Source organism: Nothobranchius furzeri, chromosome 1 (genome assembly GCF_043380555.1).
Source record: "Nothobranchius furzeri strain GRZ-AD chromosome 1, NfurGRZ-RIMD1, whole genome shotgun sequence".
Lineage (NCBI taxonomy): Eukaryota > Metazoa > Chordata > Actinopteri > Cyprinodontiformes > Nothobranchiidae > Nothobranchius > Nothobranchius furzeri.
The window spans coordinates 83,909,122-83,926,090 of record NC_091741.1 but is presented as its reverse complement, the minus strand read 5'-3'; the positions used below and the strand labels follow the sequence as shown (position 1 = coordinate 83,926,090).

Here is a 16,969-nt window from a genome sequence, read left to right as displayed (position 1 = left end):
GATGGTGGTATCTGTGCAGAGACTTGAGCTGGCCTCTTTTCTACAATTGTTGAACCGATCCTTTCATTACCTCCGTGCTTCATTGTGACTGTTTCAGGGTGGGGTGGGGTGGGGTGGGGTGGGGGGGGTCTCTTCGTATTAGGGGACAGGAAGCAGCCCTCCTGGTATGGCCCCTCTCCACTTGGAGCCCACTGTGTTGTGCTTATTAACCCTGCCTGGGAGAAGACATACCTGCCTCCCCCTCATTAGACCACGCCGGAGAGCAGCTCAGCCTGCAGAAGAATGGAGCATTAATTAGTATTCTCTGCAGGGGGAGCTGCCATTAGCACTTAATTAGCAGTAAGAGCACCATTCAGCCGGGCAGCCAGTAGTGCTGAACATTCTGTGTTTCCCCTGTGAGTGAAATATGGATGAAAGCTCTTGTTGTTTGGGTGAATGTGAGTTTCACTTCCACATGCTGTACATTTGCATTACGTTCCTGCAGCTCCACAGGCCACAGATGACCCTTTTTTGTTTTCTCAGAGGCTTATTTTTGCTGCCTGATTATGTCGAGTCCTACCTCACCAAAGGACACCTCTGTCCCTGCTCCTGTAAGATTTAGAACTTCCTCCTCAGAGCTGTTGACCTGCATGAGGCCAAATGCTGCTCTCTCATCCAGCTCGGCCTGCGTTGGTAAAATGGGTGATTAGTGGGCTTGGGTCAACTTTTCCCATCGGTCTCAGGGAAGTTCCTTTGATCTGCTGAGTAGGCATTCATCTTTCTCTTTTATCCATGTTCTCTGCCCTGCACTGTCACTGCCGAGGAGGACAAGGGAAGCTGTTAACCCACCCTTAGTCCACTCCCGGGCCTCTCCGGTTCTCACTCTTCCTCCCCACTCACCCTTTCCTCTAATCCCTGCCCTCCCCAACAGCCCTCTGAGGCTGGGCGAGCGGTGATGGAGGTACCTTTCACTCTCGGCAATCTGAGAGGCGGAGAGCTGTCATTTGCCAATTTGGCCTGAATGGGGCGGACAGCGGATTGAATGTCGTTTTCCCACCAGGCTGCACCATCCAGACCAGCAGGGGTGGGAGGGGGCTGCAGGGAGTGGGGTGTAATGTTAGAGTAAAATTAGAGCTTTGATTGCAGCTAATAGTGTGAGATGGGTGGTGCTGACGTGGATTTCCAGTACAGATGCCACGGGTTCCCTGTACCTCAGCCTCTCCAGGTCTGACCCACCTGTGAGATTATTCAGGCCTTGCCTCCTCTCTCTGAGCTGCGATTTCACCCTGATCAGTGTAATTATACATCCTGCCTGTGTCAAAGGGCCCGAGAGGTCCCGTTTCTCTCTACACCATACACTTAAACATAAAAACACACTCCAGCATTTCGTTTCACAGCCAGGTGGAGGCAAGGAAGCAGACATTTCACTTTTATGACAATTGAATGGGGCTGAAATGATTTTCAGCTCATGTCTGGTCTGTTAGGTGTTTCTGTGGGAAAATACTTTTTAACATTTGAAGTTTATCACCTGGTTCTCTAAGTTTGACCTGCTTGCGATTTCTGTTTGAGGAAACATTACATAACTTTGGGTTGGTCATGGATTCATGTGATTGATACTGGTAGAGGACATCTTTTTAAAACGAAACAGAAGGTTCGAGGTTGATTCTGCAGCTCTTTTAAAAATGCAGACTGAGAAATGTATTTCAGAAAAAATAAATTTAGCAAAAACAAAACAAAAAAAAAATGGAAGGATTTCCTAAATTCCTAATTCCAGCACCTCCCAAAGACTGTATAAATTTAGGAATGCAAACCAAAGACTAGGCTGAGGATTCCACATGCCATTTTTGGCATTTGGCATCATCTGTAGCACACACAAAGGTTCAAATGATTCAGGATAGTTATTGAAAGTTTTCCACAAAAAAGCTAAAAATTAGGTGAGGATTTTTGTGACAGCCTTGAAGCAGAAATGTGTTTGTTGCAAAAAGCTTTGATTCTGCAGAGGAAATCACAGCTTGGCCTCTGGAATAAAAATGTTTTGGGGAACAGGTTGAATTTCTCAACAAGTAAAAGAAAAAAAAATGATGAATTAGATCTAAACTCAGCCACCAACTCACTCTGAGCTCATGTACGATGGAAGAAGACATTCTGAATCATCACTTTTACAAGTTTTGCTCTTTCTGCAGGTTTCCAAATGCAGCCTTTGGGATTACATATGGGTGCAATAGTGCCCTAGAGCACTATTAACACTAATAATATTACATGATTATTTCTTCAGCCTTTGCTACCATCCCCACATTTTTTTCTTGGAAGGTTTTGCTTTCTTCAGTAATAAATCTCTTCACATTACAACAGGCTGGCTCTGCAACCATGCCAGCAGCATGCTCTTGTGTTGTTGGCTCTCAATGTGTTAATATGACACAACTTGATCTGTTGTCTTTGTGCTATTTTCACTTAGTTGTTTTTATTTACATTTCACACCATTTTCCTGCTTTTCCCATAAAAATATGCCAATGTGGCTAAACTCTGAAGCCTTTTTCTCTCCCAAAATGCAAAGCAACTGATAACATTATACTTTGTTTAAAGATTTTGAGAAGATCTTTGAGAAGATTTGGGGAATTTGTGCAGCTTTTCCCAATTCAAAATCCACATTAATCACAAATATTATGCTCCTCTCAAAAACATAAAAATACACTGAACTAGGGATACATCTACATATCGGTCAGCCAATATATATATATTAATCTTTTTTTAATGTATCAGCATCAGCAGATTTACATCCTTAGTGATGCTGAATTAAATTCAGGCACATTCCCGAGCAGCCCGCTGCTGCAGCAGAATTTATTTCAAACGTTCATTTATGTTGCAGAGTAACATCTGCAGAATAAATGCTCTAAAGTAATGGCCGCTTCTCAGTATGCATACTCATCTGAGCTTGTGTACTCGTGTCCTTGTGAAACGTCATCAACGGTGGTGCAAGTACTGTTCCTATCCTAAGTATGTGTCATGGCAGGTCTGCTCAAAGTTCCCGGCTGTGTTCTTGCTCCGCCCGTTCCATCGAGGATGCATTAATGCATCCTTCTGTGGATTTGGGACAGCAAAGTATCCCTCAATGCATTACGTCATACTTAAATGTCAGAGGAGAGAGCTCATAACTGTAGATTTATATCAGAAATATGAAGTAGTCTATTGTAAACAATTGTGTGTGTTATTTGTAAAATGTGCTGTGTGTGTTTGGTTTTTATTTTCAGACTCTTCGCGATCTCTCAAAATGCTAAATAGCTAACTCACTAACAAAATAAATGCTGCATTGCCTTAAACAGCTTTTTTTCTTCATTTATCAGCAGGACAGGTTGGTATTTTATCAGTTTTCATTAAAAGTGGACCAAATATTATACAAATAATTTGTATTTATTGTTATTTTGTTCTTTAAGGGATAAACTAGACTGTTATTTTTACATCAGGTCATTTTAATAAACGTAGCAACAAGCAGCGCTTGTGCTTGTTACCATCATGCAACGGAGTATGGTTCTGTTCCAAATGCCGCTTGTGTCCTCTCGTGCTCTGTAGAACAGTCTTTCTGGTGTACTTGCCAAGAACACAATCACTTACTAGCATCCCCGAGTACTGACAGACATCGTTTTCAACTAAAATTTATTTTTATTTACCAGTTTCAAATGTTGGATACTTGGTGAGTTAATTGATTTGTTTGATTAATTTGAGTTAGATCTCTGATTTTACTGATTTTTCTGAGCAGGGCACAAAATTAAGATTTACTAGTTGATTAAATTCAGAGTTCAAAAACAGATTCAGCATCAGAAATGTTGTGCATCCACTGGTGTTATTATTGACATTTTAGCATGCCAATACTGAGGAAACGTTTAGAGGTTGGCCATGAAAATCTGCCCAAAAACTCAACCGCACATATCAGCCTTCGGCATGATGGAATCTGCGATAGAAAAACCATATTGGTTGAGCTCGACACTAAACATAAGGGTGGAATTTGCTCTGGGGTGCGCGCGCACACACACACACACACACACACACACACACACACACACACACACACACACACACACACCTCCCTGGGCATTAGCAGCGCTGTGACGTTTTGACATATGTGCAGCTAAAGGCATCTTAAATGTCCGTATCATCTGTAAACCTGCCAGTGCCACAAAGACGGAAACAGAACACCATCAGCAGCGTCGGGCTGTATCATTCTCCTCATGTGCAACGCTAGAGAAACAAACGACTCTCTGCATTACGTTCCTCTAGATCTAAGCCAAGAGGGTGCACTCTGAGAGAAGAGCCGTTTAGATTTGTTTCTTAGGTTTGGTTTAACACACAGACACTCAGGTGTACTTTTAACATTTCTATCGAAGCCTGAGCTTCCTCCGTTTTATATACCAGAGTCAGAAATATAATATCCCATTTTAAAATGGATGTGAATGCAATGATTTCATTGTTCCGCTCTTTCTTGGTAATGTGTAAATGCTTGTGACCATGTGAAGTGATTGTCTTCTTCCTGCTGCACAGGAAGTATTATCCTCTAGTCTCCAGGGATGGGAGATGTTTTGTTTTTTAGGCTCTTTCACACCGGATTTCCTTCTTTTTTTTATTTTTAAACACAATAGCCCTCTCTTCTTCTCTCGCCCAGTGTGGCAACCCTTTCAAACGTGTAGCTCCAGGTCAGTTTCCTTGCCAAGTTTTGCAGCTTGCCATGTTGTCTATTCTGCTCAGCTATTTAAAAATGTTGAATATCAACAATGGCTTTCACTGGTGCATTGTCAACTTTTGTATGCAGCAATCTTGGCTGAATTAGATGGGTCCCAGAGCAGGGAGAGCTCAGCTGCAGTGTGCCGCGCTGTAGCAGAGACTGCCCAGTGCTCTCACGGTTCGGTTCATACCTCTCTGCTGCACCGAGTGGCTCTGGTTGAAGTAGTGCTGCACGGATGGGTGAGGGGAAAGTCATCTGGGCTGAGGCGACGGGCCTCGGATGTGCCCGCCATATTTTGGGCCTGCTGACGCTCAGCTGTGGAAGGTGGGTCCAACAGGGAGACTGAAAAACAGGAGCAGCAGGAGCGCTGGGACAAGTGAGAGCTCGGTGAGTGTGCTTAGATTTCTGGTCAGAGTGGGAGGAGGTTTGTCGAGAAGAGGGGAGAGCGGGGGGAGGATGGGGTGGGGGTACTCAGGAAGATGGTGCAGGAAGCTTTGTGGTCACACGTTTGTGAAGTTTTAACATGAGCATCACCTGTCCTGAAATCACCCTGATGAGATGCCGTAACTAAACATCTGTGGACATTAGAAAATTAAGTTTTATTTCTTTTATTTACTAACATTTTTTCTAACTATTCTGACATTTCAACAATGTCTGAAATTCCACCTCTTCAGAATGTTTCCGTCTGATATCCATACTGGATGCATCAGTGACTATATGCAGAGCACCGTATCTGTGTTTGTACGCCAGAAGAAAAGGATGAAAGCAGGAATGAGAGCTTGCTTCCAGATAATAGTAGCTTAGGCTCTTTGTCCTGCTGTCAGCCAGGAGAGCAGCGAGGCTGGAAATCTCTCCAATGCACCAGCAGCGTCTTGTATGTTTCATTGACATATCAGTCTGTGGGGCAATGAGCCGTTGCTTCTGTACCGCTCGGCACACTCCTGGACTGTGTTTGTGTACGCTTCTCTCTCTCTCTCTCTCTCTCTCTCTCTCTCTCTCTCTCTCTCTCTCTCTCTCTCTCTCTCTCTCTCTCTCTCTCTCTCTCTCTCTCTCTCTCTCTCTCTCTCTCTCTCTCTCTCTCTCTCTCTCTCTCTCTGTGTGTGTGTGTGTGCGCGCGCGAGCGAGCGCGCGTGTGTGTGCAGGTAGGAAACACGGAAAGGAAGCATGTATCTGTGTTGATGAAGAAAATGCAGTTATTAGAGGAAATCAGTTGTTTTAGAATATTTTTGTATTTGTACCTCAATTTAGAATTATTTGTGATATTTTCTTTTTTTTAATCTACCTGGCGCTCTTACTCATTAAATAGAGAAAAAAAGACAAAAATTTTTTTAAAGTCAAAAACAGTCCTTAAAATACATTTTTTTCATATGACATTTTAAATATAAATAGTTTCCTCTTAATTAAAGCAATTTTTTTTAAATCTTGGGCCCAGTTTTAGATTTAAAAATGAAAATGCACTTATTGCCTGTTCATTGCGCTGCTGTGTTGTCCTCCGCCTCACCTCCCTGAGCTTAACCCAAAGCAAGGTGACCAAATTCATCTCCCACCAGCCCCATCCATTATCTTGTCAACACAGTCAGCTTCCCGCCTTAGTTTGCTTTTCTCCCAGAAGACTCACTTTAATGGAATACGCAGCAATCACCACACTTATCTCGTCATGCTCAAGGTAATTAATATATTTAGAGGGCGATGGCTAACTCTTAATTAAATTAAGTCTCTTCTAATGAGACCTTGACTGAGACTAAATTTATGACCACTATCTGCTTTATCAAGACTTTGGCGTGCAACAGAGATTAGTCATTTTGTTCCAGATTGCACATTATGCTCTACATGATTTATATATTCATTTGAGATTATTTGTTTCTTATTTAGGATTTAATAAATAATCTTTTATAATTACCCTCACCTAGTTGTTGATTTTTTCTTCTCCTTAAAACAGTTTTTCATTTAAAGCTCACACCAGTGTTTCTGTTACAAATTCATTTTGGAGAAGAATACAGATAACATTAATCATATTAGAAAATTGGGCATGTTTAATTAATTACAGTTACACTGCAAATTAATTGTGGATTCTCACAATATTATCTGAAACTAATGAAGGCATGACAAAGAGAGTTTTTCCTTTCTTTAAAAAAAACCAGGAGGCTAGATTGGTGGGATCTTAATTATGGCTAAGACAAAAGAGGGCTGCAAAGCAAAACATGACGATTCAGCCCTTTCTCCCAAACAAAAAGAAAAAGAAAAGAAAAGAGGAAGAAGAAAGTTTTCCATTGTTTTTGGAAGAAAACCAAACATGGCAATGATTTAGCTGATACATGGGAAGTAATGAGCGCTGTAATTAGCTGGACGGGGTAATAACAGAGCTTAAAGTGATCATCAAAGACAGAGGTGCTTGATAATGCCATTCACATGTGGCAGTTTTAAATCAGCACCAGAGAAGAGCAGCATCTCCTCTGCTGCACGCCGCTTCGCTGCAGGTTTTATTTCGACTCCTGAAAATCAGATCTAAAATGGCATGATGAATGGAAAGTGCGGGTGGTGCAGTGGTTAGAGCTGTTGCCTTACAGCGAGGAGGTCCTAGGTACACTTCCCGGCCTGGGATCTTTCTGCATGGAGTTTGCATGTTCTCCCTGTGCATGCGTGGGTTCTCTCTGGGTACTCCGGCTTCCTCCCATAGTCCACAAACATGACTGTTAGGTTGATTGGTCCTTAGTTAACTGTCCTTAGGTGTGTGTGTGGTTATTTGTCATGTGTGTCTCTGTGTTGCCCTGCGATGGACTGGCTCTCTGTCCAGGGTGTACCCCGCCTGATTGCCCATTGACCGCTGGAGATAGGCACCAGCCCCCCCACCCCCTCCATGACCCCACATGGACAAGCGGTTTCAGAAAATGGATGGATGGATGGAAAGTGCACCGATTAGAGTCTTGAGTGTGAGCTGAGGGAAATCAGACAAAACACAAAATCTTCATTGTGCACCAAAATGACTTAATACAGTCTCAGCTGGTGGGTCCAGAAGCAAAAGCACATTTATTGAAATGATGTGCTTAATTTCACCTGAATTAGAATTAGCTTTCAGTAGATACAAGCTTAATTCAGAGTTATTTTATTTTTCATTTAACGCATCATATCCCAAAAGCTGTAATGTGTTTCCCCTGAAACCAAGAAATGACCCCTCATCATATTAAAAGGTCTTTCCAACCCCCCCCAATGGCATAATTCCATTTACTTTTAGCTTCATTAGCCAATAAAAGCTATGCTTTTGTCAAAATGAAGAGTCAGTGAGGATGAGTTTTCACACTGTTGAACACGATTATCTAAAGTGGGCTTGTAGCGGCGATTAACCCAAAGTGTGTGTGTGTGTGTGATTAAATATGTTGGAAATGTGCATCCCTGAGTGATGAGCAGCAACAAGCCAGAGGTGATGAGGTGAGAACCCATTCCCTAGGTTATAAGTGAGATGGAGCGCAGCGTTGGGTGGTCACGCCTTGTCTGCTCACGACAGCAGCGGGTTAAAGAGATTACACCGAGTCTGTGTCAGCAGCCTTGGCCTCCAACACGGGAACATAATGAACAAGGACATGCTTGGCTGCTGGGGAGAAAAATAAAGAGGCAGCTAACAGCTTTTGTGTGTCAGATTACAGGATTTGACTTAAAGTTTTGCACATGTTGCACCAGTTCTGGTCATCACAAGTGTCACTGACGACGCTGACATGATGGGGGAAAATTACAGAAATGCTCAAAATAAATAACTTACTCAGATGTGCACATATTGAAGTTTACTCAAATTAACAAGTCAAGCCCAGGAGTGTATTTTTAGATGACCCCCCCACAACACCACCACCAGATTAGGTTCAGTCCGTTGGAGGTTCTTCCTCTTCCCTGTAGGATTTATAAGGTTTACTTTCGTAAGTTGTAAAGAAATACTTGATTTTTGTTTTTACTTAAGTAAAAGTACAGATAAAGGCGTAAAAATAACTACTTGAGTAAATGTGGAAGTATAGAAATGTTTGACTTATAGGATGCGTGTACTTAAAAGTAAAAATAAAGTAATCAAGTAACATTTTACTATGTGCTGTGTGTAGAAGTATGCTGTTGGGGTGGGGGACGGTGTTATAAATTTTCATTCTCTTCATCTTTTTTATTATTTAAAGACACCTGATATTGACTTTATTTTTACCTTTATTCTTTTTCTTTTTTTTCATAACTTGTCAACATTTTTATTTATTTATAATTGTAACTAACTAATTATTTGTTTGTTTACATTTATGAGTTGACTAATTTGAAACAGCTAGAAAAACGAATAAAAAAATACAAATAAGTGTCTTGGGAGGGTAAATTGTAGCGGAGTAGAAAGCACAAACAACCCCTGGAAATTTAAGTAGTTTTAACCGAATCAGAGAAACAAGACCAGCCTCAGTCAGTCTAACTTAAAAAAAAAAATCCTTTCTTTTTTGAACATATTTGCTAAATTAATCCACCTACAATGCACTCTTCAGAGTATTCCCTCCTCATTTATTTTACTGCTGTTTGTTGTCTTGATGTTTTGTTTTTTCCCAGCATGCAGTGGAACACGCGTAGCGTTCAGAGATGAACTCGGGAGTTTATGTTGAGGAAATTATTAATCTACAGAGTTTAGTTATAGCTGTATAGGACTTAAGGTGGACTAAACTAAAGCACACACTGAAGGAGAGAGAAGCGTATGTCAGACCAGATGAGTTAAGCTCTAGATGTTTGGGGTTGTGGCCATGTGGGGGAAAAGGAAGTGTGCACAGTTGTGAGATTATTCTGGCTGCTCTTCACAGATCAGACTATTTATACTGTATTACTACTAATACTAATATTAACAGTTGATGAGAATCTGTCAGCACTGGATTTCATACAGGTATGGTGAGCCCTTGCAGTATGTCCATTTGTGATGCTGACCTGCCTGGATGCTCTAAAACACGTTACCTGCTCATTTAAGGTCTTGTTTAGAACTTTGGTTTGTGAAAATGTGACACCCACCTGCAACTGTTCTTGATTTACTTCAGGGATAAGAATTCATGCAAGTACAGCAAACCCCACTTCGTCATTGTATGTCTCTGTGCTACTTAATGTGTTTCATTAATGCTTAGACTTTTTGCACATGTATGGCTGGATGTTTAATTTCTTTTATTTCAGTTTGTGATGAGTGTTTCAGGTTTGTCTCTTTGCTTATTGACTGTCATCTTGGTTTGTTGTAAGGTAACAGGACCTGCTGGAACAATAGATGACTCATCTCAAGCGGTTTCATCCTATGGAAATATAAGTTTATAAATAAATAAATAAAAACTCTGAACAGATGCCACTAAAATCAGTGATGTAGTGTAACAAAGTACAAGTACTTACTGTACTTAAGTACAGTTTTTCTGTCTCTGTCCTTCACTGAAGGCATTTTCTTGAGAACTACTTCTTACTTTAACTTGATAACACTTTAAAAGTAAGTGAAGCTGTTTTAATTCCTATAAATATATTAGTTTAGCTCAGTGGCCTTAACATGATGACCACTGGTTAATGTACAGAACCATTAAGTCACTGTTAGGCCAATTATGCCAGATTTAATACATCGTTTGTGTCTGCCGTTGCTCAAAATGATCTTGCAAAGCATGTTTTCATCATTAATTTACATTCCAGTTTGATTTATGCAAAAAAAAAAAAAAAAAAAAAAAAAAAAAAAGATCAAGCCACATTTCTTCGTTTTTCAAACAGTCCATGGGTGTCCCCAACCCCAGCTTTGATAAATGCAGCAAATATTCTGTTTTGGTCATATTCTTATTCAGATTTCCCCTTAAATTTAACATTTTTTATTGCTGATAATAAATTATTTGACTTTTTTTTGGTAACAAAAACATCTAAATAAAAAATGAATAGCTGTTTTGTTCCTTGCAGAAGTGAGAGTGTGAGATAAATCCTGTTGTATGATTTTATCATTGCTGTCGCATTTTCCACTCAAATCATTCAAAATATGTGACAATGATTCATAAAACCAGTTATAATGCTACAGCCGCGACTCACACCGATGCTTTAAAAGCAGAATGCGTTTTTCTATCAGCTCCTCAGATAAGTCCAGTTATTAGGACGACCATAGCTCAAGCTGCGTGCAACGGAGAGGTGATAAAAGCGACACTTTTATTCCCCTAAATGACCCGTGAATATTATTTTACCTGTGTTGAACCGGGAGGACGCAGTCATTCATGGCACACAAAGGGAACAGCAGAGCGTGCGTAAATTGCATCTTCATTTGCATTCCTGGTTTAAAAAAATCGTGCAAATCTTAATGAGACTGTCTCCATTGTGTTTGTCACTGAAAAGCTTTTCTTTGTTAATTACTGTTGCTGAAAGGGCCGCTGCGCGGTCACTGCGCTGAAACAAAAAAAGTTACTGATTCTGTTTTAAACCGGATTAAATCACATTTATTTTTAGATATTTGATGCGACTTTTCAGTCACAAGAATGTGCGCAAATTAGGACGACACCGTGAAAAAATAGTAATTGTGTCGCTTTTAATGAACAAAAAATGACAAATTAAAGCCAGCTAATCAGTAAATAATCTGGAGCTAAACTAATAATGTCAACTGTCTTTTTACGTTAAACTGTTTTCTTTTTAAACGTTTTAATCTAATCAGATTTTATTTTCTCTGCAGCTCTGGGTGAATAAATCCACATTATTATTGTGTGCTTTAAGCCAAAAGGCCTTTTGTTTCCATTATCCAAAACTCGAATTTATGTCTTTTCAACCAAACATTTAAATCAAAAGTAAACAAAACATAATATATAATGAAATTAAAATATTTAGGCATTTAGTTGGGAAATCGACATAAATATAACAAAATTGCAACTCGTTTCCTTAAAGGGCGCTGGTGGATCGTGGTAAATGAACTTTTACGCAGCGCGCGCGCTGGTTAGAACCAAGCCGGCTGCGCTTCAGGTGCTTCCACATATTTCCCAGCATTCATCGGCCCCTCGGGGCTGCAGGCTCGGTGAGTCTGAATCAGAGCAGACTGCGCTGGTGGTCCTCGGTTCCTTAATTAGGAAATTAGCTGCACAGAGGCCCTCATTATCAAACTCCGGGTTACTCCAGGTGCCCCCCCCCACTCCCCTCGCCCACCCCCTTTTCCCCAAACCGGTCAATTTCCATAAGCAGATTAGCTACAAGCGGATCAGTATTGAGATTTACTCAGATAAACAAATAACTGGTCCCTGAGAATTAGATGAGCACTAATTGGAGGTTAGTTTTATTGCTCCCGCGCTGTTGGTCACGCCCCATTGAACGGGAAAATTAAATCAATGCAGTGATGTCTATTTTCTGTAAGGCTCTGGGCAGGTTTTCCTCTCTGAATGATGCTTTTTTCTCCTCCGTTTTACCGTTTGTGTTTATTGTTTTATTTATTTATTTATTATTTGTTCTTTATTTAACCAAGAAAGTCCCATTAGATTAAAACCCTCACATCTCAACTTCTACCTAACTTTGTTGAGAAAACAACCTAATCACTATATTTTAAAAACGATCAAATATTACATTATCATGTATTATAAACTTTTTTATGATTATTTAGGGTTTTATTACAATCTCAAACTAAAATTCTAATTTGATGTGTTTTCAGGAGCGCGCGCTCGGTATCTTTTTTGTTTCTACGGTAGCTGAGCTCTTATCTTGTAAAACTCCAGGAGGTGAAGATACCAGAAGCTCCCAGAGACTCTTCTGTGCAGAAACTAATGGTGGCTTTCGATGGTTCGGTCATTTGCAGGTGTGAGATTCCTGTTTGGTTTCAGTCAGAGTCATTTGTAAGGCCATGCAAATGGAAAAGGGCACTCCACATGTTAATAAGCATTGACGCCTCTGAGGAGAAAAACCAGCCAGCAAACTGCAGATGGATGGGGTTTGGAGACCTTGTGGGGACCTAAAACTATACTTTCCCCAGGGACCAAAGAGATGGCCTGTCGCCTCCACAAGAGGTCGTTGATGTATTAAAGTTTCACATAAAGCGACTTTCAACGCCACAAAACGATCATTTTCACTAATTAAACAGCAGAAATGTATGTTTAAACAATTATATTAAAGGGAAAATAAGTTCGACTTGAAATAAAGTTTAGTTTCATCCCGGTGATCGTGAGGTACACAAACCTGCTCAGAAAGTTTCAGTCGTCTTTAAAAATATACAGGCGTGACAAGCTGACAGCATAGAAATGTGTTGTTTAATTAGACACTAATATATACGCGTGCTGTTGTGAACACGATTCATATTTATACATTTTTTTAATTCTCTTTCCAACCCTATGGATGCCAGAAATACGCCCTGGAATGATCTTTAACTTAGTTCTACTCAGTTTTATTTGAATGTTTCCATCAGAATCAGGAAGAAAATGACACGAAACTGTGTCTCCATCAATGTTTTGGTGGAATAAACCAAAACACTATGATGACATAAATATTTAAGTCTGTTTACTGTCTAATCTCCATCCACAGATCTGTGCTGCTTAAACTTCACCTCCTCCTTCTCATGCACCACCATGATCACCTATACCTACTCCTCAGCTTCACCAGGACCTTCTTCCTCCTCCTCGAGCCAAAACAGAGAGGTGTGCGCTCTGATTGGAATAATGGACGCGCGCTCTGATTGGTCTCTTGACGTTCTCTCGGCCCACATCACATGGCCCGGCCTCTGGGCCTATTAACACGTGAGCTTGGAGAACAAGTTTACAGACTTGTGGTTGAGAGCTGAGCGGAGCGGAGCGGATTGGAGCGGACTGAACCCAGCGCGGCACCTGCACACCAGTTTTCCGCTCCAGGCGCAACTTTTTTCACATCTCTTCATGAGACCGGTCAGTAGGTGATCTCTCGGACACCTTGGTGCTATTTACTAAAGTTTTTTTTATGTGCGTGTGAGTGATCACCTCAAGTCGCCCGAATGTATAACATGATGGAAACCGAGATCAAGACCCCTCTCCCGCAGTCCAACTCGGGCTCGGCGCCGGGCGCAAAGAACAGCAGCGTCAGCGACCAGGAGCGGGTCAAGCGGCCGATGAATGCATTCATGGTGTGGTCCCGAGGCCAGCGGCGGAAGATGGCGCAAGAAAACCCCAAAATGCACAACTCTGAAATCAGCAAGCGGCTCGGCGCGGACTGGAAACTTCTGACCGACGCGGAGAAGAGGCCGTTCATCGACGAGGCCAAGCGTCTCCGGGCGATGCACATGAAGGAGCATCCGGATTATAAATACCGGCCCCGCAGGAAGACCAAGACCTTGCTCAAGAAAGACAAGTATTCTTTGCCTGGGGGACTGTTGGCGCCAGGATCCAACACCGTCAACAACTCGGTGTCGATGGGGCAGCGGATGGACAGTTACGCGCACATGAACGGCTGGACGAACAGTGCGTACTCCCTGATGCAGGACCAGCTGGCCTACCCTCAGCACCACAGCATGAACAGCCCGCAGATCCAGCAGATGCACCGATACGAGATGGCGGGTCTGCAGTACCCGATGATGTCCTCGGCGCAGACCTACATGAACGCGGCGTCCACCTACAGCATGTCCCCGGCGTACACGCAGCAGACCTCCAGTGCCATGGGACTGACCTCCATGGCGGCGTCCGTGTGCAAGACCGAGCCGAGCTCACCGCCACCGGCCATCTCGTCCCACTCTCAGAGGGCGTGTTTGGGGGACCTGAGGGACATGATCAGCATGTACCTGCCCCCCGGAGGGGACAGCGCGGAGCATTCCTCCCTGCAGAGCAGCCGGTTGCACAGCGTCCACCCACACTATCAGAGCTCAGGGACTGGCGTCAACGCGACGCTACCTCTCACCCACATCTAAACAAAACAAAACTTTTGAACTGAAAAAAATAAAACGAAATAAAAAAGGATTCTTGGACTTAGTTGGTTGTTACAGAGTAAAAGTTTTGCTCCAAGACTATTTTATCTGAAATTGTCTGTTTGAAATGAACTTTTAAATGGACCGAAGCTGTAGAGATGGGCTTCTGCGGGTCCATTGATGCCATATTTTCATTCTTTGAGAAGGCATGGTGCCTCGTGAAGGGGCTGGTGTATTTCAGAAAAGCTGGAAGGACAGTTTGTTCATAAATGTTTACACTTCATTTGTAGGATGGCGGTCATTCTCCACGGTGTCCGGATTGGTTCCTGCCTCCCCACCCACACAATAAAAGTTTAGATGTTTGGACTGAGCCGGTGTCAAAAACAACTTTTATTTATAGTAATTTGTTTTATTTTTAGTTCGTGAAATTGATAAAAATATTCAAAAAGTCGCGTGTTTGCCTTTGTAAATTGTTCTGATTCTGTTCTATTTTGTTTTTTTGCCAGTGTCATGTTTTTACTATTGCCACGAACGAAAAGGTTTATTTAAACTGACGTTTCTACATAGTTTAAAGCATCATCAACTCTCAAATGCTGAATAAATTTTCATGAAATGTAGAATTTGTGACTTGTGTTTTGAGTGTGGAACAAGGTTTATGTTTACATTTATAGCATTTAAACACATAATGTTTCCTTGATTAAGTAAATTTCTCTTAAATTAATTTGATAAAATGTCACAAAGTTTGAACAGATTAAGCAGAAAAATGTGAATTCATATCTTTAATGTTTTCTGCAAATTATTTTTATTATACTCTAAAAATTAGTGTAACAATTTTAAACAGCGTTAAAATATTTAAAATATGAAAGCATTTTTGAATATTCATACTATTCAGGCAGTTTAAATGTATTTTAAAAAATTTAAGGGTAGAAGTTCACTATTTTAATTTGTTTGTGTCGCTTCTTTTGTGACTTAAATGAATAAACAAGCTTTTAAACACGCCACAATTACAAAAACTCAAAATGTGCCTCTGAGTGTAATGACAACAAATGACTCCTCTGTTCTAAAACCACATACATTTAAAAATCTAACAACAATTCAGGTTCAACTATAGATTTGTGGTTAAAAGAACCTCAGATGGTGTTTTTAAACCATGTTATTGTAATAAACACAAAAGCCACTAACGTATTAAAGAGCTTTATTTTTCTGCTTGTTACACCAAAACAACACGCTGATTATCTGGGAACGGAAATGTTTAAACTGAAAATCTTGCCTTCACTTCAGGAATTTTTAAAATATATTTATTGTATACAACAAATATATTAAAAATCATTTAAATATTTATACTTAAATGATCTAGTTCCATAAAAATAAGAAACCTTAGTATAAAATTTGCAAAAAGAACAAGTGTGGTGAATTGTCCATTTTAAGGTAAACATTTTAAGACTAAACGTGAAAAAAAATGTAAAAAATGTTTTTTAATTAACTGCTATCGTTTCACTGCACATTTAAATTTAGCAGTAATCTTGCTGACAACACACAGGTGTGTGTGGAAGAATGGCTCGTCCTGCTGCTTCAGAGTCCAATAAGGATGATTAATCTCCGGACACAAAGTGGCGTGGACCCGCTGGCCTTCCCACACTCCCTGCAGGACTGGATCCATAGCTGGGTGCAGCACCCTGGATTAGCCCCATGCACCTTTGTGGAGGGACAGATTATCCAGACCTCCCTGCATTCAGTTACAGGGTTTAAGTCACTCTAGCGTGCCAGCAGCCACCCGTCACCTAATCACACTCTTCAGCTCCTTTTTTGTAATGAAGCGGCTTTTTTCTTTCCTGGCTTCTAAGTGTTGAGCTGAAGTTGGACATTATTTACAAACCAGCAGTAAAAGTATTTGTTTTAGGGAACATTGTCATAAAAACCACAGGTTTAGGGTTCGTTTCTCTGCAAGAATGTTGAAATTTCAATTCAAACCAATCACTGCATGAATTGCTGAGTATTTCTCTGAAGCTTGCAGGATTAAAACATCGAGAGGCTCCAGCGTCCACATGTATTGATTGTGTTTGAATATCTTATCTGAATTTGCCCCACCCCCCCTGCTGAGTGCCCAGAGGGCCTCTCTCCTCTGTCATGTGGAGCTCTGTGCCCACTCAGCAAGTGCAGGCATATCCCACTTCCATCTGCCGGTGACCTCACAGCCCCTGTTTGTTTAACCCCCTCTCCAAAAACTAACCTAATTATAGCCCTGTAGAACATGGATTCAGGAGATTCCCAGAGGATTTTGCTGCTATCTGTGAGGCACACGAGGAAGAGTTTGGGACTAGCAGTGGCATCGCCAGGCCGCGTCTCACTCTGCTTTTTTACACATTCCCCTTTTCATTATGTCAGAACATGTCCTGTTGCACACTGTGTGGGAGTTTGCTGATAAAAGAAAAAAAAAGTATTAAAAG

General features: G+C 41.2%; 1 protein-coding gene across 1 annotated transcript; it reads left to right on the top strand.

Annotated features, from left to right (window-relative positions):
- Nucleotides 1-4,908: 4,908 nt before the first annotated feature.
- Nucleotides 4,909-15,142, top strand: sox3 (SRY-box transcription factor 3). The gene is made up of 2 exons (XM_015949008.3): nt 4,909-5,080; nt 13,178-15,142. Exon 2 carries the CDS (start codon nt 13,620-13,622, stop codon nt 14,523-14,525), a length of 906 nt encoding a protein of 301 aa, XP_015804494.1. The 5' UTR covers nt 4,909-5,080; nt 13,178-13,619; the 3' UTR covers nt 14,526-15,142.
- The last annotated feature ends 1,827 nt before the right edge of the window (nt 15,143-16,969 follow it).